The sequence below is a fragment of the Ascidia mentula genome, chromosome 7 (assembly GCF_947561715.1).
Source record: "Ascidia mentula chromosome 7, kaAscMent1.1, whole genome shotgun sequence".
In the NCBI taxonomy this organism is placed as follows: domain Eukaryota; kingdom Metazoa; phylum Chordata; class Ascidiacea; order Phlebobranchia; family Ascidiidae; genus Ascidia; species Ascidia mentula.
The window spans coordinates 10,748,742-10,775,874 of record NC_138572.1 but is presented as its reverse complement, the minus strand read 5'-3'; the positions used below and the strand labels follow the sequence as shown (position 1 = coordinate 10,775,874).

The following is a 27,133-nucleotide window of genomic DNA, read 5'->3' as shown; positions in this document are numbered from 1 at the left end:
TGCGGTTAATAATTAAAGTAACTTGTTTAGATACGGTATTGCGTCAAAAAATACAGATAGCTTTAAAGGATTTGTAAATAAATCAAAGGACTGTATGCTCTCAGCAGTTTTGTGTTTACCAAATGTGAGATATTTCATTTAAGACTATAAATTGGCATAGATGGAATGCCCAGAACCAACATGAAACCTAGTCAAACGAGTTTCAAATATAAACAAAACAAAACAGGCATTCACTGTTGCTTTTCTGTATATGTAATCTACATTTTGAATGCGTTCGAAAGATATTTTCTATTTTACCAATTAAGTTGCAGGCCATAACTCAAAGGACAGTATAGAACGCTTACTAGATTCACCATCATGTTGACCACGTACACAAATGCCTGAAGTTGACGGGTGCATTGGTTAAGTAAATTCCCACTTACTGATGGATCTTATACACGGGTGCTGGTAAAGCGAGCGTTGTCTAAACCACGTGAACACGTACACTGCCATGACTGTAAAGACGTACCCCGTGACTGACATATCAGATGCAATTTCACATAGTTCAGGTGGGCTCCCGGGATATCCAACGTTAAAAAGCTGATCACCATTTAGTCGTATGTAGCTGAACATGACAGCAATTACAGCTGCTGTGTAAAGACCTCCTGCGTTTACATGCAGAACATTGCTTACATTCTTCCGTTTCCATTTCCCTGTGCGAATACCATAGGTGACGAGACTCACGCCCAACCAGGTAACAGCTAGAAAGGCGACAGCTAGAAACAGCTAGAAAGTTCAATGATTCGCCCACAAACCACAACGGTTGTTTAAATCTGCTTTTCACATTTCCAGTTAAGTTGTGTGCCTTGTTGGCCTAATTAATTTCGACTTAGTGTGTGAACAGAGGTATTCTGCAAAACTTTTAAATTCTGTGTTTAATCTTATACCCTCTGGTAAGTCTCATATGTTTCATCAAAAATCCCAATGTTTTGCTGATAACTCTGATACTTTTGCTTTCTGTATTTCCATTAATCTATTTAGCCTAAACGACTTTTAACATAAGCTGAATAAAACTCAGTTTCCCTATAGTTTTTCCAGTCATCGCAATAATCTGGCTGTTTGACGTTGCTTCCCAATACTTACTGGTTTGCAAGCGAGCTAGAAAATTAAGTTGTACGTTCAAAACTAGCTCGAAACTCTGTTCTTGGATACACAATGGATCGAACACCTTTGACTCCACACTTTTTCGTGGATGTGCCACAATGGAAACGAAAATAGGCTCACAATATCCAAGGTCATTTCAAACACGTACCCATCATCCATTGTTTTGAACGGGTCAAGTAATTATAACCCAGGTATGAAATATCATTTGAAACAGTGACAAAACCATTGTTTTGCAAATCGTCTATTCTGCACCGCTGGCAGTTTAGATCCAATTAGAAGCTGACCTGGCGCGGGTCTTGTATTTCTGTACGCAAGCAATGACTTTGGTGTATTTGCTTTTTCCAATGCCGACTGGAAATCAATCCATCCGATAGACGTCGTTGACGTCGATCCGCGGCGTCGCACAGCATTGTGAATCAGATCCTCAATGTTGCATCCTTAAACAACTTCCGAAAGCTCTCCTGTCGAGTTGAAATCAATTTCTTGACTTTCCTTGATAATATCCACGACTCGCTTTGCTTTGTATTTGAACGTCTTCGGCATAGAATCAATTACACGACTTTCGACAACATTTTTTTTTGTTTCCTCAACTTCTCCAGTGACAATTTTTCCTCGGGCTTCTTTGGTAACCCTAAACTTAAGTGGTTTATTTACAAGGGTATCGTTATAAAATTGATACCCCTGAAGTGCCTGGTTGTAAAGTTTTACTTTGTCTTCCATCGTCCCAGGCTCGTTTATGATGTCCTTCATTTTCCGATCCAGTGCGATAATGCGTTTTCAACAGGCGTCGTTTGTGAAGGTGTGTTTCCCTGTACAATTTTCAAAATATGAGGGTCCACCAAAGCGAATTTTTGAACACTTTTACTTCCCACCAGACAGAAGACTAGTGACGGCGGGTGTTATATAAATATTATATCAATCAATGGAGGTAACAACGCTGATAAAAATCCTCAACGTTGTATAAGAACTGGAGCTTGGTTATGTATAGTCGCCTTGACATGCTACAGAGATTTTGGTACGTACACAATCTGGGTTTCACCGCGAAAAATGTTGGTTCTTTAACGAAATTTTTCTGCTGTGCTCTGCTTGTCAAGTCAAAAACAAATAACCGTGTGGACGAGATGTCGCGTCACTAAACTTGCTTCGCAAGATGAGTTATTTGAGATGCGTCTCTTGGATTTTTAAAAACAACGAGGTAATGCGCGTTCAAGCTGATAGTGCGTTGCTCCTTTCCTTTGTGAAATAAATTCTGAACAATGTATATCACACTTATATTTTTGTGGTGGCTCCCCTTTGCGAAAAGATGGTCACGCTTTTGTTGCATTTACTCAATCATCAATATTCAAAAGTGTTCTCTCTGACGAATCAAAGTCAGTTGCCTATCCCCGAACAAGTCCATACCGCTAGTTTAACGTGATTGTAAACTGAAATTCAATGCTGGACACCAAAAACAAATTTGAGTAACTACAACGCTACAACCTGTCCAAAACATCATAGCCGGAATGTAAGCAAAGAGTTGTTATGTTTTTGGCACCTATCACGATGAGAATTTTTTCTGCACTTGATCGACCCAAATGAGGCAGGCATACAATTAGTTTGTTTCTTGCGTAGCAAAGTATTTACAATCACAAAGCGTTAGGATTGGCAAACATCAGAGAATTGTATCATGTCGTTTACGATTCCGACAATGACTGCTGCCAAAACGGTGTTAGGTAAGTATATTTGGGTGGCGTGAGAACATTTTGTCGTTAGGCAAACACGTGACGCTACAATGGCTAACCTGGGCGTTTTTTTATCAGTTCCACAACAATTCCAATATGAGGTATGTTGCATTTCATCGGGGAGTAAATTTCACATGCTTTTCAAGTACGGTGGTGCTACATTTACCATTTGGTCTTTGCTATGAAGAAATAGCTTTTAGCAGTATCCGTTTGCTAACGTTTAGGATATAATAGGTGAAAGTTTTACATTACAATTGTGGCTTCGTTATCCTGGCAGGTCATTTTCAGTAGCTTATTTTCTGCTTGCACTAAACAGTCGAACAGCCAATATTAAGTTAAATATTGCTCTCCTTTTGTATAATTTTACTGAAGTATATTTGCATATAGCCACCCTAAAGCATAATGACATTGGAATAAAGTTTTTCTGACTAATGTTTTTTTCTCCGCCGCCAACCTGTCACCGACTTTTTTTTATTTCAGTTATTAAGTGAGAAAAGGATTTTGCGTAAATAACTAACGCGATTAGTGTACTTTGTTTTAAGGTTGGTAGATTGGCGTAACATAACACTTTTGATCACAATCTCAGTCAAAATCTAGAAGACTAAGAGAAAATTTCATTTAGACAGCAGGAGTCAGCCTGTTGCTCGTCGGTGCCGGATATGTCATGTCTTGTCTGATATCCAAATTAACTAACACAGAAATAAATTTCAAATAAATCATCGCCTGACACTGATCGTCCACATTCTGTGTAATTAAAATCTGGAACTGTCAAATAATATGTCGGTAATAACGCAAGGCTAATTTTAAATCTTTGCAAAAATTCCTTCACCCAGTCTTCCCACTCGAAAACCTCCAAATAACTTAGTTTGATGATACTCAATGAACCCATACACGTATAAAATTTCAGCATATTGCAATTTAAAAATGTGCTGCTCTTTGGCATAAAATATACGTGCTGTTCTTCGACGTTTCTTCTGCCATGCGGCGAGACTTCAACGAATCATGAACCAACACACAGGTCAGTGAGGAATTATCTGTTCACAATGACATGAAACTAATATTCGAAATAATGTGTTGAGTAGAACAAGATATATACAAATATACATACTGCATAAGTTGCTCGCTGTGATGAAAACAACACAACGAAGGAATGAATTAACTACAGCTAAAACAAATGCAATTGTATCTACGAAACTTTAAGCGAATTTTTTATACATGTTTGACTTAAGAAAGGAACATGTTGATGAGCACAACAACAAGAAAAGCCATGGATGGATAAAAGGAAAATCTATGGGCGTTGGCACCAGAGGTTGTGGAGACTGTTGATGTCACTGTAGACGTGGAGGTGGAGGTGGTTGTAGGTGATACCGTGGTACAATTTACTGGAGGTTCAACGTAAGGTGTGTCGATCTTGGTGAGATTAATGCTTGTATAACCCTGCGCAAATAAAATTTGTAACTAGCGTGGCTTTGGTTGAATGACTTCCAATGCATGGAAAACTCTATGGGTTTTTATATTTTTGTTAAGTTTGGAGAAATTGCATAGGCGTCGATTTTTTAACGTTTTGTGAAATATTGAGGGTGACCTTCCGCCTTAAACATAGGCAAACTACGCAAATTCCGTTTCGTCTTACTTTGTTTTTACACCGAACCATGTTGTTATAGCACTAAAGTTTGAAACACTTCAATTACGAATCCCTTGACTGAAACCGGCATATTTTTATTTCACTGAGTCTATTGCAGATTTAGTAATTATGAAGTAACATACAGATCCATTACGCAACAATGCCGATTCCTAACATTATGCTACAACAATTGCTGTTCTGCGTAACAATCCAGAAGACACTTGAGTTTGTCATGATTATGACGGTGATAATACAGGTCGTTTGAAACTAGCTTAACGTATTCTCTGACAATAATTTTTAATTTAAAACGAAATCAAGGGGTGATAATACATACGTTGTCACCCCTGTTTGATTGTGAGGGGTGACACATGTCACCCCAGTCACCCCTAAATCGACCCCTACGGTTGTAGGTATATGGTATTCACAGAAAATATGTTTGGACTTAACAAGTCAGATCAGTGCAACTTAGTGATTGCTGTCCAGTTAAAACCAGACTTGTGAAAACTTCTTCCACTTTGTCGAAACAGTGGAACTGTAGGTCACTGAAATATCACTTGAGACATATTTTTGGTTCCATTTGATTGCCAACATAATGTTGCAATGACAATAAGATATATGATGGTTGTACATAGGTGTGATATATACAAAATCGGTACTCACGTTTACCAAAGGATGACATCTTTGGTCGTGGGGAATAGCATCCAAAAAGGCAGCAAATTCATCAGCAACTGTTTGATTCCATGGAATCTGCTCAACCAAACAGAATGTTTTGTGATCAGGATTTGTGCAGTCTTGAAACAATTATCCGACTCCGCGAAAATATTATCGTTCGACACCAACTGTTTTTGTTTATACTTGTGTTCTATTATTCTGATTTATTCCAAACCCAATCCGAGTAATTGTTGTTTTTTTGGTTTTGCTTCTACAAAAATGTAAGCCTAAAAAGGCAATTTACCTCATTAAGCACTTGAGTTACAGTTTTTCCAGCAAGGGAAGCTGGTTCAAGAACAGTAAACTCATCGTAGTTTGTGTAGCCATCAAACGATGTTGGGGTTCTGGAAGTAAAAATATATTTCATACTTACATGCTATTTACATGGTTCAACTGAAGGATTGTACATACGTGAGGTTTGTGATTCCGAGGTAATATCCTACAATGGCAGCGGTTGAAGGACCAGATGTACAATCCGTAAGTGGAATTTTAGGGTAGTAATACATGAATGCCATGCACATTTCTTGTAAGGTTCCAAATCCACCCTTAAAAATAAAACAATATGTCAAAATTTATTGGGAAAATCAACTTATGCCATGACCATTTGTGACTGAGGTTGGATTCACGTGCAGAACATTGCTTATATTCTTCCGTTTCCATTTCCCTGTGCGAATACCATAGGTGACGAGACTCACGCCCAACCAGGTAACAGCTAGAAAGGCGACAAAGTTCAATGATTCGCCCACAAACCACAATGGTTGGTTAGATCTGCTCGTTATGTTTGCAGATATATTATTTTGCTCCATGTTGCGGCCTAATCATTCCTGGTTCATAATTCAATGAAGGTTTCTGTAAAAAATACATGGCTGAAAATTTAGAAGGAAAATCACAGTTGAAATCAACGCTCGACTGCTTCCTATTCACAATTTTGGTATCTTTTTTTCATAAATAAACTATCACAGGGAATAGTTGTCTTGATGGCACCTTGTTACGCATATTACTTCCGCAATGGTTTCCTAAAGCGTTGAAGAGTGGTCATAACGACTGTTTCTGTGTGAACGAACTGGTATTTTAAGGTCTATTCATGAAACAAAAACACTGCCAAGTTTGTTTTTTGAGAGACTTTTCCTTTGCGCTAATTCAGCTTGTAATGGTTACAGTTTCTATTGTATTTTCAATGATTTGCATATTTAACTTCCAGTAGTCTACTTTAATTTTGCTGTGAACTGTGGAATGAATATATCTCAACAGATCTTCAAATATAATCGTTTCCCTTATTAGAGCACACAACAATATAAGTTTTGATGGGACAATCAACAGACTTTATATTACTTAACTGGTGAAATTTTTTGTTCTAAACAAATTCAGTTACTTACGCATACGTTTCAATTTAACCTATGTATACAGTTCTGACCAAAGTTGTTTCAACATGTCTGCAAGATGTAATTATGCGTGACAGCGAAAACTCTGCCAATACGCAACGTTACGAAAGTCAGCCAATTTTGTCCTGGCCCGAAATAACATTTTAATTAAAGAGACTGACAAGGTCGCATGCAATGACGTCACGCAAACATGACATCAACGTAGAAACGCAGATATTAATTCCACGAACAAAAATGACGAATCTACTGATTCATAGAATAAACAATCCTAATTACCGAAACGTCGGAATATGAAATATATTGAGGAAGTTTGAAATGTTATCTTAATGTTAATCTTTAGCTTAGAGTTACAACAAATACAGGCATTACATTTTTGACGCGCAATGTCCCGACTACTTTCATTAAATTGAATTTAATTGTTAAACTGGTTTAAACAGAAAAGGAAGAAAACTGTCGCAAATACTCAAATCGAGAGTCACTTTACTTGAGATTCCTATATATTATGGACACAATATATCTTCACTCAACTTAAAATATACTTTCCCGATATGCTGCCGTGGCTGCGTGCATTTGCGTATACACAGCATACCAACGTCAGATGAGAAATGAATTGATGATCGCCTAGTTGACTGGAGTAAGTCACCCAAAGCAGGAAGTTTAAAACGTGCGAAGTGCGAGGAATAACGGCATGCGGTTAATAATTAAAGTAACTTGTTTAGATACGGTATTGCGTCAAAAAATACAGTTAGCTTGAAGGATTTGTAAATAAATCAAAGGACTGTATGCTCTCAGCAGTTTTATGGTTACCAAATGTGAGAAATTTCATTTAAGACTATAAATTGGCATAGATGGATGCACAGAACCAACATGAAACCTAGTCAAACGAGTTTCAAATATAAACAAAACAAAACAGGCATGTATTGTTGCTTTTCTGTATATGTAATCTACCTTTTGAATGCGTTCGAAAGATATTTGCTATTTTACCAATTAAGTTGCAGGCCATGACTCAAAGGACAGTATAGAACGCTTACTAGATTCAAAGACCTCCTGCGTTTACATGCAGAACATTGCTTACATTCTTCCGTTTCCATTTCCCTGTGCGAATACCATAGGTGACCAGACTCACGCCCAAGCAGGTAACAGTTAGAAAGGCGACAAAGTTCAATGATTCGCCCACAAACCACAACGGTTGGTTAAATCTGCTTGTCACATTTCCAGTTGAGTTATGTGACTTGTTGGCCTAATTAATTTCGACTTAGTGTGTGAACAGAGGTATTCTGCAAAACTTTTAAATTCTGTGTTTAATCTTATACCCTCTGGTAAGTCTCATATGTTTCATCAAAAATCCCAATGTTTTGCTGATAACTCTGATACTTTTGCTTTCTGTATTTCCATTAATCTATTTAGCCTAAACGACTTTTAACATAAGCTGAATAAAACTCAGTTTCTCTATAGTTTTTCCAGTCATCGCAATAATCTGGCTGTGTATCGTTGCTTCTCAATACTTACTGGTTTGCAAGCGAGCTAGAAAATTAAGTTGTACGTTCAAAACTAGCTAGAAACTCTGTTCTTGGATACACAATGGATCGAACACCTTTGACTCCACACTTTTTCGTGGATGTGCCACAATGGAAACGAAAATAGGCTCACAATATCCAAGGTCATTTCAAACACGTACCCATCATCCATTGTTTTGAACGGGTCAAGTAATTATAACCCAGGTATGAAATATCATTTGAAACAGTGACAAAACAATTGTTTTGCAAATCGTCTATTCTGCACCGCTGGCAGTTCAGATCCAATTAGGCGCCGGTGACAATTTTTCCTCGGGCTTCTTTGGTAACCCCTTAAGTGGTTTATTTACAAGGGTATCGTTATAAAATTGATACCCCTGAAGTGCCTGGTTGTAAAGTTTTACTTTGTCTTCCATCGTCCCAGGCTCGTTTATGATGTCCTTCATTTTCCGATCCAGTGCGATAATGCGTTTTCAACAGGCGTCGTTTGTGAAGGTGTGTTTCCCTGTACAATTTTCAAAATATGAGGGTCCACCAAAGCGAATTTTTGTACACTTTTACTTCCCACCAGACAGAAGACTAGTGACGGCGGGTGTTGTATCAATACTATATTAATCAATGGAGGTAACAACGCTGATAAAAATCCTCAACGTTGTATAAGAACTGGAGCTTGGTTATGTATAGTCGCCTTGACATGCTACAGAGATTTTGGTACGTACACAATCTGGGTTTCACCGCGAAAAATGTTGGTTCTTTAACGAAATTTTTCTGCTGTGCTCTGCTTGTCAAGTCAAAAACAAATAACCGTGTGGACGAGATGTCGCGTCACTAAACTTGCTTCGCAAGATGAGTTATTTGAGATGCGTCTCTTGGATTTTTGAAAACAACGAGGTAATGCGCGTTCAAGCTGATAGTTCGTTGCTCCTTTCCTTTGTGAAATAAATTCTGAACAATGTATATCACACTTATATTTTTGTGGTGGCTCCCCTTTGGGAAAAGATGGTCACGCTTTTGTTGCATTTACTCAATCATCAATATTCAAAAGTGTTCTCTCTGACGAATCAAAGTCAGTTGCCTATCCCCGAATAAGTCCATACCGCTAGTTTAACGTGATTGTAAACTGAAATTCAATGCTGGACACCAAAAACAAATTTGAGTAACTACAACGCGACAACCTGTCCAAAAGATCATAGCGGGAATGTAAGCAAAGAGTTGTGATGTTTTTGGCACCTATCGCGATGAGAATTTTTTCTGCACTTGAACGACCCAAATGAGGCAGGCATACGATTAGTTTGTTTCTTGCGTAGCAAAGTATTTACAATCACAAAGCGTTAGGATTGGCAAACATCAGAGAATTGTATCATGTCGTTTACGATTCCGACAATGACTGCTGCCAAAACGGTGTTAGGTAAGTATATTTGGGTGGCGTGACAACATTTTGTCGTTAGGCAAACACGTGACGCTACAATGGCTAACCTGGGCGTTTTTTTATCAGCTCCACAACAATTCCAATATGAGGTATGTTGCATTTCATCGGGCAGTAAATTTCATATGCTTTTCAAGTACGGTGGTGCTACATTTACCATTTGGTCTTTGCTATGAAGAAATAGCTTTTAGCAGTATCCGTTTGTTAACGTTTAGGATATAATAGGTGAAAGTTTTGCATTACAATTGTGGCTTCGTTATCCTGGCAGGTCATATTCAGTAGCTTATTTTCTGCTTGCACTAAACAGTCGAACAGCCAATATTAAGTTAAATATTGCTTTTCCTTTTGTATAATTTTACTGAAGTATATTTGCATATAGCCACCCTAAAGCATAATGACATTGGAATAAAGTTTTTCTGACTAATGTTTTTTTCTCCGCCGCCAACCTGTCACCGACTTTTTTTTATTTCAGTTATTAAGTGAGAAAAGGATTTTGCGTAAATAACTAACGCGATTGTTTGTAAGATTCCTCATTAGTGTACTTTGTTTTAAGGTTGGTAGATTGGCGTAACATAACACTTTTGATCACAATCTCAGTCAAAATCGAGAAAATTTCATTTAGACAGCAGGAGTCAGCCTGTTGCTCGTCGGTGCCGGATATGTCATGTCTTGTCTGATATCCAAATTAACTAACACAGAAATAAATTTCAAATAAATAATCGCCTGACACTGATCGTCCACATTCTGTGTAATTAAAATCTGGAACTGTCAAATAATATGTCGGTAATAACGCAAGGCTAATTTTAAATCGTTGCAAAAATTCCTTCACCCAGTCATCTCACTCAAAAACCTCCAAATAACTTAGTTTGATGATACTCAATGAACCCATACACGTATAAAATTTCAGCATATTGCAATTTAAAAATGTGCTGCTTTTTGGCATAAAATATACGTGCTGTTCTTCGACGTTTCTTCTGCCATGCGGCGAGACTTCAACGAATCATGAACCAACACACAGGTCAGTGAGGAATTATCTGTTCACAATGACATGAAAATAATATTCGAAATAATGCGTTGAGTAGAACAAGATATATACAAATATACATTGCTCGCTGTGATGAAGACAACACAACGAAGGAATGAATTAACTACAGCTAAAACAAATGCAATTGTATCTACGAAATTTTACGCGAACGTTTTATATATACATGTTTGACTTAAGAAAGGAACATGTTGATCAGCACAACAACAAGAAAAGCCATGGATGGATACAAAGAAAATCTACGGGCGTTGGCACCAGAGGTTGTGGATACTGTTGATGTCACTGTAGACGTGGAGGTGGTTGTTGGTGTTGTAGGAGATACCGTGGTACAATTTACTGGGGGTTCAACGTAAGGTGTGTCGATCTTAGTGAGATTTATGCTTGTATAACCCTGCGCAAATAAAATTTGTAATTAGCGTGGCTTTGGTGGAATGACTTCCAATGCATGGAAAATGGGGTTTTAATATTTTTGTTAAGTTTTGAGAAATTGCATAGGCGTCGATTTTTTAACGTTTTGTGAAATATTGAGGGTGACCTTCCGCCTTAAACATAGGCAAACGACGCAAATTCCGTTTCGTGTCACTTTGTTTTTACATCGAACCATGTTTTAGTAGCACTAAGTTTTAAACTTTTTAATTACGGACACCCTTACTGAAAGCGGTGCATTTTTGTTTCACTCGGTCAATTGCAGATTTAGTAATTATGAAATAACATACAGAACTATTACGCAACAATGCCGATTCCTAAAATTACGCTACAACAATTGCTATTCTGCGTAACAATCCACAAGACGCTTGAGTTTGTCAAGATTATGACGGTGATAATACAGGTCGTTTGAAACTAGCTTACCGTATAGTATAATGTATGTGGTTTCTCTGACAATAATTTTTAATTTAAAACGAAATCTAGGGGTGATAATACATACGTTGTCACCCCTGTAGTGATTGCTGTCCAGTTAAAACCAGACTTGTGAAAACTTCTTCCACTTTGTCGAAACAGTGGAAGTTTAAGTCACTAAAATATCACTTGAGACATATTATGCGCTTGATTTGATTGCAAACATAATGTTGCAATGACAATAAGATCTATGATGGTTGTGCATAGGTGTGATATATACAAAATCGGTACTCACGTTTACCAAAGGATGACATCTTTGGTCGTGGGGAATAGCATCCAAAAAGGCGGCAAACTCATCAGCAACTGTTTGATTCCATGGAATCTATTCAACCAAACATAATTTTTGTGATCAGGATTTGTGTAGTCTTGAAACAAATATCCGACTCTATATTATCGTTCGACAGCAACTGTTTTTGTTTATACTTGTGTTCTATTATTCTGATTTATTCCAAACCCAATCCGAGCAATTGTTGTTTTTTGGTTTTGCTTCTACAAAAATGTAAGCCTAAAAAGGCAATTTACCTCATTAAGCACTTGAGTCACAGTTTTTCCAGCAAGGGAAGCTGGTTCAAGAACAGTAAACTCATCATAGTTTGTGTAGCCATCAAACGATGTTGGGGTTCTGGACGTAAAAATATATTTCATAATTACACAAGCAATTTACATGGTTCAACTGAAGGATTGTACATACGTGAGGTTTGTGATTCCGAGGTAATATCCAACAATGGCAGCGGTTGAAGGACCAGATGTACAATCAGTAAGAGGAATTTTAGGGTAGTAATACATAAATGCCATGCACATTTCTTGTAAAGTTCCAAATCCACCCTTAAAAAATAAAAGAATATGTCAAAATTTATGGGAAAATCAACTTATGCCATGACCATTTGTGACTGAGGTTGGATTCATGTTTTATCATTGGATTGTTACTTTAACCAAAATCAAACTGCAGTTATATACGGTCATGCTTTTTCATGACCAAACTTTTAACAACGCATGCTGTGTTCGCCAAACATTGACGTGTTTTTACAAAATTACAGAATTAAATTTTCGGAATATTTCCAGTGAATGTGCAAAGAATTTTAGTCATTTAAAGTCGCTTGTGAATCACCAATAATTACGATGCTAAAATAACGCTCGTCGACGTTTTAATCGAAACGTTACTAGAACGATAAATGCCCTCCCTCTCCCTCACACACAAATACACTATAACAGTGGTTGCTGTTTTTGCGATTGTTGTTTTCAAGACTTACATAAGTCACGTTGGATCTTGAGGTTGAGTCATAATTGCAAACCATCTGTAAGGTGTCTTCAGGTTTAATTGTAATTTCCTGGGGCAGCGTCCTTGTTTCTTGATAATTAAAGTCGTAGTTTGTGTCTTTGGAAATTGGAGCCATTTCTGTTCCATTTCTGCACATGGTTTACATAGAGTTATTGAAAAAATACCTATAGTTATGACCTTAAAGCTTATTTGCAATTTTTGGTGAACTTCCAAACAATAGTTGGAATTGCTCTTGTGCCACTTTAGATTCGAAAGTGTTTATGCACTAAAGTGCCAGAAGTGCAATTCCCATCAATTGTTATGCCTGGCAGCAAAAATAGCAGTTAATTGTTCTGTTTATAATTTCTATTATACCTTATGTGTTTTAATTCAAGTGACCGCCCCAATAAATGACTGTGAAGTTCGCATGCAAAAGCATTGATCGAAGACAAGTTGGCTGCGCTGAGTGCCTTTGAAACAAAACAAAAAGTAACTTCAAAGTTGCAGGTTAATTAGGGCTAAAATACATTCTAGTTTAATTGTGCATTTTACCCCTGATAGACATTGGGTGTTGCATTCCGAATAATCCAGGTACGTCTGGGCGTTAGGTGGAATAATATGATTAAATGCAGACACACCATGACCAATCAGCATGATTCCAGCATCGTATTGTCGAAGGTTAGGTGTATAAATAATCTTCAGTCCTGAGCTGTCCACGATGTCTGAACAGGAACAACACATTTATTCTTACATTCGCAACATAAAAATGTGTTTTCAAACGCAGTTTAAGGAGATTTGGCATGTTTTTGTCCTTCCTGTTAAAATGTGGCCCTTTTGAAACGCGGGGCTCAATAAATTAAATCGTTCAAATGTGCCTAAAGACCAGCTTAAAGAGTAGTATGTAACTTGTTTGCACCTTAGTTGAAATATTGAAAATTTAACAATAGTTAAATAAGCTCAAATTAGGAATTACTGTTTTTCAACGTAGGGTTGTCGTAATGTGTTTCCATCAATACATATTTTGGTGAATCAGAAGTTCCGATTGGAAAACCAACGTGGTTGGGAAAGTAAAACGCCTGTAGGTAATATTTTGTATGTAGGTTTAAAACATATGAAAAAATTACAATTATGTATTTTAGCGTGTTTGTATTATAAACCAGCAAGAGACGAATTGGTTAAATTGGAGCTCAAGTGAATTTTTACACTTACCGATGCTCCAATCGCCCATGCAGCCATAAGTTGATTGCAAAATCCGTGTTCTGGTGGTGACCCACGTGTAAAGCATCGACTGTCCTGACCAAGACTGGTCCCATTCTACAGAACAAACATGATTCTTATTTGTGCTGTATTTTTAATAACACACGTAATGGTCAAGTGTAAAAATGTAGTGTTGAAACTGAAATTTTGGTCAAAATCAAACGAAAAACGGTATATGTTGATAGTGATTGTGTATTAGTTTCCATTGTCGTTACCATTACCGTTATTAGCCAGGGTAAAATCTCTATGTTAGAGTTCGGTAAATTTTGATTTTGCATCATTTAATATCCAACTTCATTTTTGTTAAAATAAATTTTAATTAAATACGCGTAGTGTTTCTGGTTGGTCAGGCGATATTTCAAAACGCAAATTAAAAGCTTTTACCCTCTTAAACCGATAAAATATTTTTTCCGGATCGATTGGGCATTTATTTTTTTACTCTTATAGGATTATCACGTGTAGTTTGTAACACGTTTCTGTGTCTTTATACTTACTACTGTCAGTTCACATTGATAAAGCAAAATGTGGTGGACGTGATTTTCATTTCCAGCTTGGACAACTGGGGCAATCTAAAAAATACAAAACACGTACCAATGCTAATAAATTGATATAAGTGTTGTTAATGTCCGTTTACCAAACACAGTGAGATTAGTTTAGCGGGGAGTTTCCAAGTGAGTTCCACGTAACCCAGAGTTTCATAAATAAACATGGAGAGTTCCACTAGCTACTGATGGCCTATCAGGCAAGTTAAAAGGGGTGAATATATTTAATAAGCTTTTGGTCAACAGAGTTAAGACTAAACGGAAGAAAATAACACCGATAAATTAAGGTAAAATACCACAATCTTGGCGCTTTTAACGTTTTGGGGGTTCCTAGTTAGTTGAATAAATTTACATGGTTTCGTGGACAAAAAGTCTGGGAAACATTGATTTAGAGGTGACTTTACCTGCACTACATGTTGTTTCGTGGTGATATTTGGGGGAATTTGGATCACTCGGCAGTTGTAGAAAGTGTCGACAGAGGGAACGGCGAAGTTGTCGTTCAACAAGTCAAAACTTGAGGTGGTCTCGCCAGCAGGTTGTTGATTGCCGGAATTCGCGAAGGTAAGAACTATTAAACTACGGGTGCCTAAAAACAAAGTGATTACAATATAAGCCTGACAGAAAATGCCTACAGCAATGTTGGAAATCAACTGCCAGCAATAATAAATTTTATATCAGAATTTCATAAAGATGCATCAGCGAAGAAAGATTTTTGCAACAAAGGCTAATGCAAGAACTGGAGTTCCTTTAATAGCCAGTTGTATATTTATAGATAAGGTTTCTATCTGCCTGTTAATACCTCTGTTCGAGGTATGGTATGCAATATCAGGTCCGTCTGTACTTCCGAATGCATAGATCACTTTCATTGTGTTGCTCTGAAATTGATTCATTTGCAAGTAAGTTGTGTGTTCAGCTATATAAAGTGTTGACATGACTTGTGCTCACAGTTATAGTCATATCATCTGTATCACATGCTGTGATAGGTCTTGTAAATTTAATTTGAGTCCATCCGTTTTGTTCCATTCCACCAAGAAGTTGGACGTTTTGTTCCGCATCAAGAGGGGGGAAGGTATTGGAGTTTGCCCCGTGTCGATCCTGAAAATCAGGACGCCATGAATATGTAAGTGTTTTTTTTATAACCCGACGGGTATAGAATAAAGCAGTTGTCCGCTTTATTGAAAAGTTTTCGTCAATGAAGAAATCGCTTTCTACAGCGCATTGTTTTGCGACAACAAACAAGCGAAAACGTGGATTCAAAAAACGTTAAAATTCGAGTGCTTAAACGGTTCAAACAAGTTGGGTACCATTAACGTCACAATGTATGAAACATGCTTTGGAAGGCCTGGGAAGAGTTTCATTCAGCAATTGATGAAACTGCTATAATGTTTAAATTCACATGATAAAAAGGTTTACACATGCTAGGTTACATTAACGTTGTCGCATGCGGGGTAGTACCATAGAGCTATTCAATGACAAATGGATTACATTCGAATAACCTTAACACTGCCAACTCACTATCGACTGACAATAACTATCTGTTACTTACATACAAGTCGCATTGTGACATCATATTGCCTATATTGTGTCAATATACTAGTATAGTGCCTATAGCCTACATGTGTGCAATCGTAGAGCTAAATACTTACTGTTATGTTGGCTTGGCCATTTGCAACCCATCCCACATAAATATCAGCGTTCGCCATTCCACCGTTAGGTGAAAATCCAATACCGACCCAACCAGTTGTTTGTCCTTGAAGCTGCAATAAAACGATACTTGTTAAAGATGATACTGCTTCAATTTAATTCTGGATTTAAATCCATTGTTGCTTGCTTTGTTGCAACAATCGATTTTATATTTGTAACAAAAAAAAAACAGGCCTACTGTGTTTCTTGATAAAAAATGTGATTTCAATTAAAAAGGACCGTTATAATGTAAAACAAAAGATAAACAAAACCGTTTTGAGTATGTTTGGAGCTCATTTGGATGACTTTGCATTTACAACAAATGAACTTTTACCTAAAATCAAATCAGTCGTTGTTCCAGTCGCACCCCTTGACTCAATATTACGCAACTAAGTAAACGGCCCGCAACCCGAGAGGTCAACAATCAGTCTATTTAAAACCGGCGGTTCATTATTTAGAGGTAGATCAATCAGCTTGCATGAATAGGCGGCTTTGTGACAAATGTTGACAAAATGCCACAGAACCTGTGGGTTGTCATGGTAACAAATGATGCAAAAAATCAAACAAATAACTTGTAGATGTTGAAATGTTGAAAAGATTTTGTTGTGAGGTCATATATTCATTTCATAAATTTATCCTAATTCTTTGCTGTTGGGATATGGATAAATTTATTGGAATGTAAATTAACCTTAAATTTTACTGTTTGAGTCAATATGAATTATGTGAGCTGCATTATAGTCCATAGTCACACCAAGCCACAGTGATGAGACCTTATACGTCAAAACAGTGGCCAAATGTATGCAGCTCACAGATGTATGATTAGTTTATATTGACTTTATAAGTCGCTGTAATGCAATTAACACTTACCTCGAATGTGACGTGTGTATCATTCAAATTCCACCACAGATAAACCTTTCCATTGTTATCAAGCATCGCTGTGTGTTCGAATGTTTCGGTTGGAGCAAGTTGTCCCAATGATGAAACAGCGAAGCACATTACCAAAACAATTGCAACTTTATGCATGATTATCCTATTTTTTTCGCACTGGAAGTAAACGTACTTATTCGCTAAAAACTTGTGCATTGTTTTGGCATTGAAATTTGTGAAAGAATCAATCTCTTATAACTTATAAATTTCTTTCTATAGTTAATATGAAAAAAGTTTTTCCTCACTATTCTATGCTTTTATACGAACATTTTTTAACAAATAGAAGTACGTTGTCCACGTCGATCCACGTTTCACAAAAGTTGTCCATAAATGAACCTCACCAATGCCAAGGGACATTTAAATGGAAAGTTTTAAAATCCCAAACGGAATATTTTTTTCTTTTCACGGCAGGACATGTGATCGGGGTATACGTGACGTCACACTCGAGTGAGGAGAAACCGGAAAATTTGCACGTGGTGTGTTCGTAATGAATAGCGAGTGGATCCGTGATGCCAATAGGCCTGTACTAAGGTGCTTGCTATAGTAAAATGACCCAAATTTCAAAACAAAAATCAGTTTATCAGTGTATTTTTGCTTTCGCAAATCAATTTTCTCTGCACAGTAAGTTTTATTTGAATCAAAGAGAAAATTCGAACACATTTAAGTGTAGGTGGTTAAAAACTGTGTGGAGGGAACCAGACGAATCCAGTCAAGCGTTTCTAGCCTTCAAAAAGGCAGAATTTAAAATCGGGGTTTGGCTACTCATCAATTTAAAACCATCTCGACCGTATAGAAACCACGCGTATCGCTTGTGTTAACGACGGTAGGAATAATCATAGTGTTACACAAAGGTGGTGCCTAATTTTGCTTTATCAAAGAACTAATACCAAAGCCTATAAGAATCCAACTACACCTTTGTGGGAATAACTCCAAACCAAATTTTAGACGGAAATTTTTTTTTCACCATACGAGCGATGACTTTGCATTTTTTCCAGGAGTCGTTCTTTTTTCTGTTTATTTTGCGGTATTTCCTTTTTCTCTTCGTCGTGAGATCGTTGATGGAAGTTGGCTTCGTTTCTTATGAACCGTGTCGTTTGTTGATGTTGTATAATATTGGCGAGTGATGAAAGACTAGACTGCCTGTACAGAGTTCAACTAAGCAAGAATACACAAAACAACCTTTTCTTGATAACAACGCATTTATTTTCCAAGCGTAACTTTTTTCTTTGCTTTAAACTTTGAAGCTTCATAACATTTATACCAGATTGACAGTTTTTCCAAAAACTAATGTAGGTAGGTTATAGACTTCGTTTCGAACAGGGACTTCAAACAACTTTAAAACAAAAAGCCACCTTTATTGTGATTACACCTTGCATTAATATGTTAGTTCGTATTTCCTTTCTCGAGCTGAAAACAGACCTCCGATTTTCATTTAATTGAAGACTATATGCCCTAGGGCAGTGTTTCCCCAAAATTTTGTCCGACCTGCGCAGTGGGGAAATCCTGCCTTTGCATGTGATATTACTGCGTTATCTGACGTTGGTAGAGATCCCCTACATATATGTGAAGGTTGCCTGGCAAGTTGTGCGCTTGCGCACCAGTGTACCTTGGCCACTATATACCTCGTGAAACTACTGAGCTCATGTAGCTTGTGGGTGCGTGTTCTATGCAGAAAACCCCGCATAGATCTGACAACATTTCAGAATAAACAATCTTTTATTGAGATGGCAAAACTTGACAGACATCAAAACAGCAAATCCAAGAGTTGAGTTATCAATTTAAGTTCGGTATCGAAATAGTTAGAATGGCATCGAGTTGAGTTGTTAGAGTGATCTGGTCTGAATGACTGAATCTTTGAAATCTTTGACAAAAATTATCTGTTCAAATTGACATTATAATAATATTCGAAATCATGTGTTGAGTAGAACAAGATATATACAAATATACATACTGCATAAGTTGCTTGCTATAATGAAGACATAATACAAAAAAGGAATGAATTAACTACAGCTAAAATAAATGCAATTGTATCTGCGAAATTTTACGCGAACGTTTTATATACACATGTTAAATTCTTAAGAAAACATGTTGATCAGCACAACGACAAGAAAAGCCATGGATGGATACAAAGAAAATCTACGGGCGTTGGCACCAGAGGTTGTGGAGACTGTTGATGTCACTGTAGACGTGGAGGTGGAGGCGGAGGTGGAGGTGGAGGTGGAGGTGGAGGTGGAGGTGGAGGCGGAGGCGGAGGTGGAGGTGGTTGTTGGTGTTGTAGGAGATACCGTGGTACAATTTACTGGGGGTTCAACGTAAGGTGTGTCGATCTTGGTGAGATTTATGCTTGTATCACCCTGCGGAAATAAAATTTGTAATTAGCGTGATTTTAGTGGAATGACTTCCAATGCATGGAAAACTCTTTGGGTTTTAATATTTTTGTTAGGTTTTGAGAAATTGTATGTTTGAACTTTAAAGTCAGATCAGGGCAACTTAATGACAGTTGTCCAGTCAAAACCAGACTTGAGAAAACTTGGTCACTGAATTATCACTTGAGACATATTATTGGCTCCATTTGATTGCCAACATAATGTTGCAATGACAATAAGATATATGATGGTTGTGCATAGGTATGATATTTACAAAATCGGTACTCACGTTTACCAAAGGATGACATGTTTGGTCGTGGGGAATAGCATCCAAAAAGGCAGCAAACTCATCAGCAACTGTTTGATTCCATGGAATCTGCTCAACCAAACATAATTTTTGTGATCAGGATTTGTGCAGTCTTGAAACAATTATCCGACTCCGCGAAAATATTATCGTTCGACAGCAACTGTTTTTGTTTATGCTTATTTTCTATATTATTCTAATTTATTCCGATTCGAATGCGAGTAATTTTGTTTTGCATCATTCCTACAAATGTGACTTCGCCAAAATAACTGACTGTTATCTTAGCAATTATAGGAGTTGGAGGATTTTTAGCCACTCCGACTCCAAACACAACTTTGTTACCCTAATTTAGAACACTTTTTTCGCCTGGGGTTGCAAAAAAAGACGTTTAAACTAACTGCTATAATTACAAAAACCGCTGAGATAACGTCAAAAAGGCGGGGATCATGCAAAACGAAATTGCTCGAATTGGTATCAAAGTACAATAGCGTACAGATATTTTGCCAAATACGGATATACTCGATTTAGCGGCATTTTTAACAAAAGGAGTCAGAATCGCCGGATTCGAAAATATTTTCCGACTTCTCAACCTTGCACGCTTTACGGATCCTTGTGGGTAAAAATTCTCAAGAACCTGTGTATTTTGCTCACAAATATTGGCTCAACAAGGTCACTGACAAAGCACAGTACGACAACACACAGTAAATACCCAAGTGCAGATTGTGAATACCTTGGTTTTGCTCCTACAAAAATGTAAGCCTAAAAAAGCAATTTACCTCATTAAGCACTTGAGTCACAGTTTTTCCAGCAAGGGAAGCTGGTTCAAGAACAGTAAACACATCATAGTTTGTGTAGCCATCAAACGATGTTGGGGTTGTGGAACTAAAAATATATTTCATACTTACATGGTATTTACATGGTTCAAGGAAATGTACATACGTGAGGTTTGTAATTCCGAGGTAATATCCTATAATGGCTGTGGTTGAAGGACCAGACGTACACTCTGTAAGGGGAATTTTAGGGTAGTAATACATGAATGCCATGCACATTTCTTGTAAGGTTCCTAATCCACCCTTTAAAATAAAACAATATGTCAAAATTTAGCAGGAAAAGTGTCTTAACGCGCTTGAAAATCACCAATAATTTTTGATGTACCTCAATGCTTAAAGATCGTTGAATCGAAACGTTACTACAACAATAAATACTCCCCCCTCCCCCTTACACACAAATACACTATAACAGTGACTGCTGTTTTTGCGATTGTTGTTTTCAAAACTTACAAAAGTCACATTGGATCTTGAGCTTGAGTCATAATTGCAAACCATCTTTAAAGTGTCCTCAGGTTTAATTGTAATTTCCTGGGGCAGCGTTCTGGTTTCTTGATAATTGAAATCGTAGTTTGTGTCTTTGGCAATTGGAGTCATTTCTATTCCGTTTCTACGCACGATTTTACATACAGTTATTGACAAAAAACATATAGTTATGATATTCAGGCTTATTTGCAATTTTTGTGAACTTTCAAACACTAGTTGTTCTGTTTTCAATTTCTACTTTACCTTATGTGTTTTAATTCGAGTGCCCGCCCCAATAAATGACTGTGAAGTTCGCATGCAAAAGCATTGATCGAAGGCAAGTTGGCTGCGCTGAGTGCCTTTGAAACAAAACAAAAAGTAACTTTAAAGTTGCAGGTTAATTAAGGCTTAAATACATTCGTCTAGTTTAATTGTGCATTTTACCCCTGATAGACATTGGGAGTTGCATTCCGAATAATCCAGGTACGTCTGGGCGTTAGGTGGAATAATATGATTAAATGCAGACACAGTATGACCAATCAGCATGCTTCCAGCATCGTGTTGTCGAAGGTTAGGTGTATAAATAATCTTCAGTCCCGAGCTGTCCACGATGTCTGGACAGGAACAACACAATTATTCTTACATTCGCAATATTAAAATGTCTTGTGTCCAAACGTACAGTATAAAGAGTTTGTCATGTTTTTTTGGTCCTCCTAACCTTATAAAATGTGGTCCTTTCGGAGACCAAATTAATTAAATCGTTCAAAAGGACCAGTTTGAAGTGCAGTTTAATTAGTTTGCATCTCTTAGTTGATGGCATATTGAAACATTACCAATAGTTAGAGAAAATTCAAATTAAGAATCACTGTTTTTTAATGTAGGGTTGTCGTAATGTGTTTCCATCAATACATATTTTGGTGAATCAGAAGTTCCGATCGGAAAACCAACGTGGTTTGGAAAGTAAAACGCCTGTAGGTAATATTTTGTATGTAGGTTTAAGGCACAGGAAAATCTTATAACAGTTACGTATTTTAGCGCATATCATAAAGCAGCAAGAGACGAATTGGTTTAATTGGAGCTCAAGTAAAGTTTGTACACTTACCGTTGCTCCAATCGCCCATGCAGCCATAAGTTGATTGCAAAATTCGTGTTCTGGTGGTGACCCTCGTGTAAAGCATCGAATGTCCTGACCAAGACTGGTCCCATTCTACAGAACAAACATGGTTCTTATTTGTGTTGTATTTTTAATAACACACGTATTGGTCATGTGTTGGTGTTGCCACCAAAATTGTGTTTAAAATCAAATGAAAAACCGGTTGCTGGTAGTTATGTATTAGTTACCATTACCGTATCATTACCGTTACCAATAGCCAGGGTAAAATCTACATGTTAAAGTTTCGTAAATTTGTTTTTGGGTCATTTCATATCCAGCTTTATTTTCGTTAAAACAAATTTTAATTTATTGCATCAGCTCTCCAATATTATGGCTTTTTTTTGCACATATTGCTTAATTTAATACACATAGTGTTTCAGGTTTGTCGGGCGATATTTCAAACCACAAATTAAAAACTTTTACCCTCTTAAACCGTTAAAATATTTTTCCCCAGATTGATTGCTGGAGCCTACATTGATTTTTTCACGACTATAGGATTACCACGTGTAGTTTGTAACACGTTTCTGCGTCATTTTACTTACTACTGTCAGTTCACATTGATAAAGCAAAATGTGGTGGACGTGATTTTCATTTCCTGCTTGAACAACTGGGGCAATCTAAAACATACAAAACACGTACCAATGTTAATAAATTTGTGTTGTGTTGTTAATGTCCGTTTACCAAACACTGTGAGATTAGTTAGAGGGGAGTTTGTAAGTGGGTTCCACGTAACCCAGGGTTTCATAAATTAACTTGGAAAGTTCCATTAGCTACTGGCCTATCTGATTTAGGCAAATTAAGGGAGTGAATATATTTAAAAAGCTTTTGGTCAACAGAAACATGAGTTAAGATTAAACGGAAGAAAATGGCACCGATAAATTAAGGTAATATACCAATCTTGGCGTTTTTAACGTTTTTGGGGTTCCTAGTTAAGTTGAATAAGTTTACATGGTTTAGTCGACAAAACGTTTGGGAAACACTGAATTAGAGGCGACTTTACCTGCACTACATGCTGTTTCGTGGTGATATTTGGGGGAATTTCGATTACTCGGCAGTTGTAGTAAGTGTCGACAGAGGGAACGGCGAAGTTGTCGTTCAACAAATCAAAACTTGAGGTGGTCTCGCCAGCAGGTTGTTGATTGCCGGAATTCGCGAAGGTGAGAACTATTAAACTACGTGTGCCTACAGCAAAAACAAAGTGATTACAACATAAACCTGATAGAAAATGCCTACAGCAAAGAACTAGAGTTCCTTTAATAGGCAGTTGCATATTTTTAATAAGGTTGTCTATCTGTCTTTAATACCTCTGTCCGAGTTATGGTATGTAATATCAGGTCCGTCTGTACTTCCGAATGCATAGATCACTCTCATTGTGTTGCTCTGAAATTGATCCATTATGCAAGTAAGTTGTGTGTTCAGCTATATAAAGTGTTGACATGACTTGTGCTCACAGTTATAGTCATATCATCTGCATCACATGCTGTGATAGGTCTTGTAAATTTAATTTGAGTCCATCCGTTTTGTTCCATTCCACTAAGAAGTTGGACGTTTTGTTCCGCATCAAGAGGGGGGAAAGCATTGGAGTTTGCCCCGTGTCGATCCTGAAAATCACGACGCCATAAATATATAATTGCTTTTTGAAACCGACGGGCATAGACTATAAGAAGCAATTGTCCGCATTGTGTTTTAGTTACGTCACAGATTTTACCACCGTTGGAAAAACACTGAAATGATGAAATACATCATTTAGAGTTAGACGACAATGGTTTTCCAAATGGGGCGTCGTTGCGCATTGTAAAGTTGCTGTTATGCTTCGTTGAAAAAGGTTTTCGACCATAAAGAAATCGCTCCATCGCTCTCGCTGTTTTCTACAACGCGTTTTTTTGCCACGACAAGCAAGCGAAACCGTGTATTCAAGAATTGCTTTGCCCGTACAAAGGTGGGTCCCAGCACTAATGTGACATAGTGTATAAAAGTATTGTTTAACCTTTAGAACACTTTTTTTATTAACATAATTTTGCGGAACACCAAACTGTTGGAAGTACTGCGGCATTGTTCTTAACCAATAAGAAGCTCGCGCAATTACATTCTTATTGTTACACAACAATAAATTAAGCAATTCGCGATGGAACATTCAAACTTGTGATAGTGGATGACTACTCTCATAAAAAAGAGATTTTCGACCCGTGTTCCACGTATCATCAGTAAAACTAACAAAATTCTTGCGGAAGACCTGACGATCTTTCACGGAACACCGGTTGAAAATCACTGGTATAAAAACATACCATGAAAGGCAGGGAAAGAGTTTCGTTTAGCAATTTATGAAACTGCTATAATGTTAACATTTAGACGATAAAAAGGTTTACACAGTTTAGGTAACCATCACGCTGCCGCACACCGGTTGATCACAAATGACATACATTCGAATGACCTTAGAACTGCCAACCACAACCAAGAAAATTTAACGTCAATTACCAGAAACCATATTTTACAAAATCTAATAAACACTTACTGTTATGTTGGCTTGGCCGTTTGCAATCCATCCCACATAAATATCAGCGTTCGCCATTCCACCGTTAGGTGAAAATCCAATACCGACCCAACCAGTTGTTTGTCCTTGAAGCTGCAATAATACGATACTTGTTAAAAGATGATACTGCTTCAATTTAATTCTGGATTTAAATCCATTGTTGCTTGCTTTGTTGCAATAATCGATTTTTTATTTGTATCAAAAGATAACATTAGGCCTACTGTGTTTCTTGACAAAATGTGATTTCAGTAAAAAAGGAGGCGTTGTAATGTAAAACAATACACAAACTAAACCGCTTTGAGTTTGTTTGGAGCTCATTTTGATGACATAGTACATACGAACTTTTGCATAGAATCAGATCAGTCGTTAATACAGTCACACCCCTTAACTCGATATTACGCAACTAAGTAAACGATCACCAACCAGAGAGGTCAACAATCTATTTAAACCAGTGGTTTATTATTTACAGGTAGATCAATCAGCTTGCATGAATAGACGACTTTCTGCCAAATGTTGACAAAACGCCACATAACCTGGGGTTGTCATGGTATAACAAACAAACAAATAACTTTTCGCTGTTGAAGAAAATATTTTGTTGTGAGGTCATATATTCATTTGCTTTAATTTTATCCCAAACTTACGGATCTATGCTGTTGAGATCTGGATATGTTAATGGAAAGTAAATTATCCTTAATTTTCACTATTTGAGTCCAATATTGCTTGTGACTTTACCTTTACGCGCCAATCGTTGTACTGGCGCTGAGTATAGGCATCGCCGCTTTCGTTGCTAAAGGGCCATGGTATAACACTAAAATGCCTCTTAAAAAGATCAAATTGCTCTACTTATGTCATTGCGTTATGCTTTACGTTTTTAGCTGTACTAGCAATACAGCGGTATTCCATCGAAAGGCCACCTACTGCATTAACCAGTAAATCCCAGTGTTTGCCAATAGCACCGTTACCAATATTATGCAGCCATGCATTCACAAAAACATGTTTAGTGGTGTATTTGTTCAATGGCCTAGAAAATGCTATTCAATTCGCATTGTTGATGAATGGCACTTGCTCCTACACACGCAACGAAAGGATGCTATGACACTAATATGTTGCGTTGGGTAAGTTTGAGGATGGTTGTGTGGATAGTCTACAAAATTTTTTTGTGATTTAAGCATCATGTGATCAAGCATGGAGCCAATGATATGACTTATGTGAGCTGAATAATAGTCCATATAGACACATAAACCACAGTGATGAGACTTTGTAGGTCGAAACAGTGACCATCTGTATGCAGCTCAGACATATGAATAGTTTACATTGACTTTAGAAGTCGCTGTAATGCAACGGCCACTTACCTCGAATGTGACATGTGTATCATTCAAATTCCACCACAGATAAACCTTTCCATTGTTATCAAGCATCGCTGTATGTTCGAATGTTTCGGTTGGAGCAAGTTGTCCCAATGATGAAACAGCGAAGCAAATTACCAAAACAATTGCAACTTTATACATGATTATCCTGTTTTTTTCGCACTGGAAGTAAACGTACTTATTCGCTAAAATCTTTTCAATCATTTTGGCATTTAAATTTGCAATATAACTGCAAAATATCTCATAAATTTCTCGTTATATCTTATAAATTTCTGTCTATAAATTAATATGATAAAAACGCGAAGTTTTTTTCCATTGTTCTATGTTTTCAAAGGAACATTTTTGCTTTTAACAAATAGAAGTACGTTATCCACGTGCACGCTTCACATACGTTGTGCATAAATGAACCTTCACCAATGCCAAGGGCCATTCAGCAAATGGAAAATTTTGAAATTGCAAACGGCAGGGCATGTGATCTGCGGGTTCGCGACGTCACGCTCGTGTGAGGAGAAACCGTCACGCTCGAAATGAAGTCACGCTCTTGTGTGAAGTAGGTCTACACTAGGCTTGCCATGGCAAAAAGACCCCAAATTTACAAAAATCAATTTATCACTGATTGTTGCTTTCGTATATCAATTTTCTTGATGATTTCTTGTAGTTCGGTTGCTGTTAGCCTGCACACTAAGTTTTATTTTAATCAAAAGAGAAAATTCGAACACATTTAAGTGTAGGCGGTTAAAAATTGTGTGGTGGGAACTAGACGAATCCAGTCAAGCGTTTCTCGCCTTTACAAAATACTGAAGAACCCAAAATCGGGGTTTCGCCACTTGTCATTTTAAAACCATCTCGACCGCATAAAACAAATGAAGTGTTTCGCTTGTATAACGACAAATTATCATAAAGTTTTACACATAAGTGGTGCCTAATTTTGCTCTGTCAAAGAACTAATAGAAAAGCCTATGGGAATAACACCAAAACAAATTTTTAAAAATTA

General features: G+C 37.2%; 2 protein-coding genes across 3 annotated transcripts; both read right to left on the bottom strand.

Moving 5' to 3' along the window:
* Nucleotides 1-10,546: 10,546 nt before the first annotated feature.
* LOC145907918 (DBH-like monooxygenase protein 1) lies at nucleotides 10,547-17,240 on the bottom strand. Its single transcript, XM_082995034.1, has 15 exons — nucleotides 17,068-17,240; nucleotides 16,164-16,274; nucleotides 15,463-15,612; nucleotides 15,317-15,392; nucleotides 14,922-15,103; nucleotides 14,470-14,544; nucleotides 13,928-14,032; nucleotides 13,692-13,794; nucleotides 13,271-13,440; nucleotides 13,094-13,188; nucleotides 12,711-12,867; nucleotides 12,152-12,285; nucleotides 11,983-12,082; nucleotides 11,696-11,782; nucleotides 10,547-10,954 (listed from the first exon to the last, which is right to left on the bottom strand). Exons 1-15 carry the CDS (start codon nucleotides 17,221-17,223, stop codon nucleotides 10,739-10,741), a joined length of 1,917 nt encoding a protein of 638 aa, XP_082851160.1. The 5' UTR covers nucleotides 17,224-17,240; the 3' UTR covers nucleotides 10,547-10,738.
* A 1,590-nt stretch (nucleotides 17,241-18,830) lies between these two features.
* LOC145908314 (DBH-like monooxygenase protein 1 homolog) lies at nucleotides 18,831-26,297 on the bottom strand. Of its 2 annotated transcripts, XM_082995566.1 has the most exons (15): nucleotides 26,125-26,297; nucleotides 24,755-24,865; nucleotides 23,694-23,843; nucleotides 23,547-23,622; nucleotides 23,243-23,424; nucleotides 22,785-22,859; nucleotides 22,192-22,296; nucleotides 21,956-22,058; nucleotides 21,534-21,703; nucleotides 21,354-21,448; nucleotides 21,078-21,234; nucleotides 20,737-20,870; nucleotides 20,574-20,679; nucleotides 19,783-19,869; nucleotides 18,831-19,481 (listed from the first exon to the last, which is right to left on the bottom strand). In XM_082995566.1, the coding sequence occupies exons 1-15, from the start codon at nucleotides 26,278-26,280 to the stop codon at nucleotides 19,203-19,205; spliced, it is 1,986 nt and encodes a 661-aa protein (XP_082851692.1). In that variant the 5' UTR covers nucleotides 26,281-26,297; the 3' UTR covers nucleotides 18,831-19,202. The 2 variants fall into 2 exon arrangements, with proteins under 2 accessions (XP_082851692.1, XP_082851691.1); XM_082995565.1 differs by having other exon boundaries at nucleotides 20,574-20,870.
* Between the last annotated feature and the right edge of the window lie 836 nt (nucleotides 26,298-27,133).

Bases quoted from the DNA above. Each gene is read 5' to 3' on its own strand.
- LOC145908314 (XM_082995565.1), bottom strand. From the start codon at position 26,280: ATGTATAAAGTTGCAATTGTTTTGGTAATTTGCTTCGCTGTTTCATCA. The intron at 24,866-26,124 runs GTAAGTGGCCGT...GTATTATTGCAG, and splicing joins ATACACATGTCACATTCGAG to CTTCAAGGACAAACAACTGG. The intron at 20,871-21,077 runs GTAAGTTTTGAA...TTTATTTTAAAG, and splicing joins CAAGATCCAATGTGACTTTT to GGTGGATTAGGAACCTTACA.
- LOC145907918 (XM_082995034.1), bottom strand. From the start codon at position 17,223: ATGCATAAAGTTGCAATTGTTTTGGTAATGTGCTTCGCTGTTTCATCA. The intron at 12,286-12,710 runs GTAAGTCTTGAA...TTATTTTTTAAG, and splicing joins CAAGATCCAACGTGACTTAT to GGTGGATTTGGAACTTTACA. The intron at 12,083-12,151 runs GTATGTACAATC...TTTTACGTCCAG, and splicing joins CTCGGAATCACAAACCTCAC to AACCCCAACATCGTTTGATG.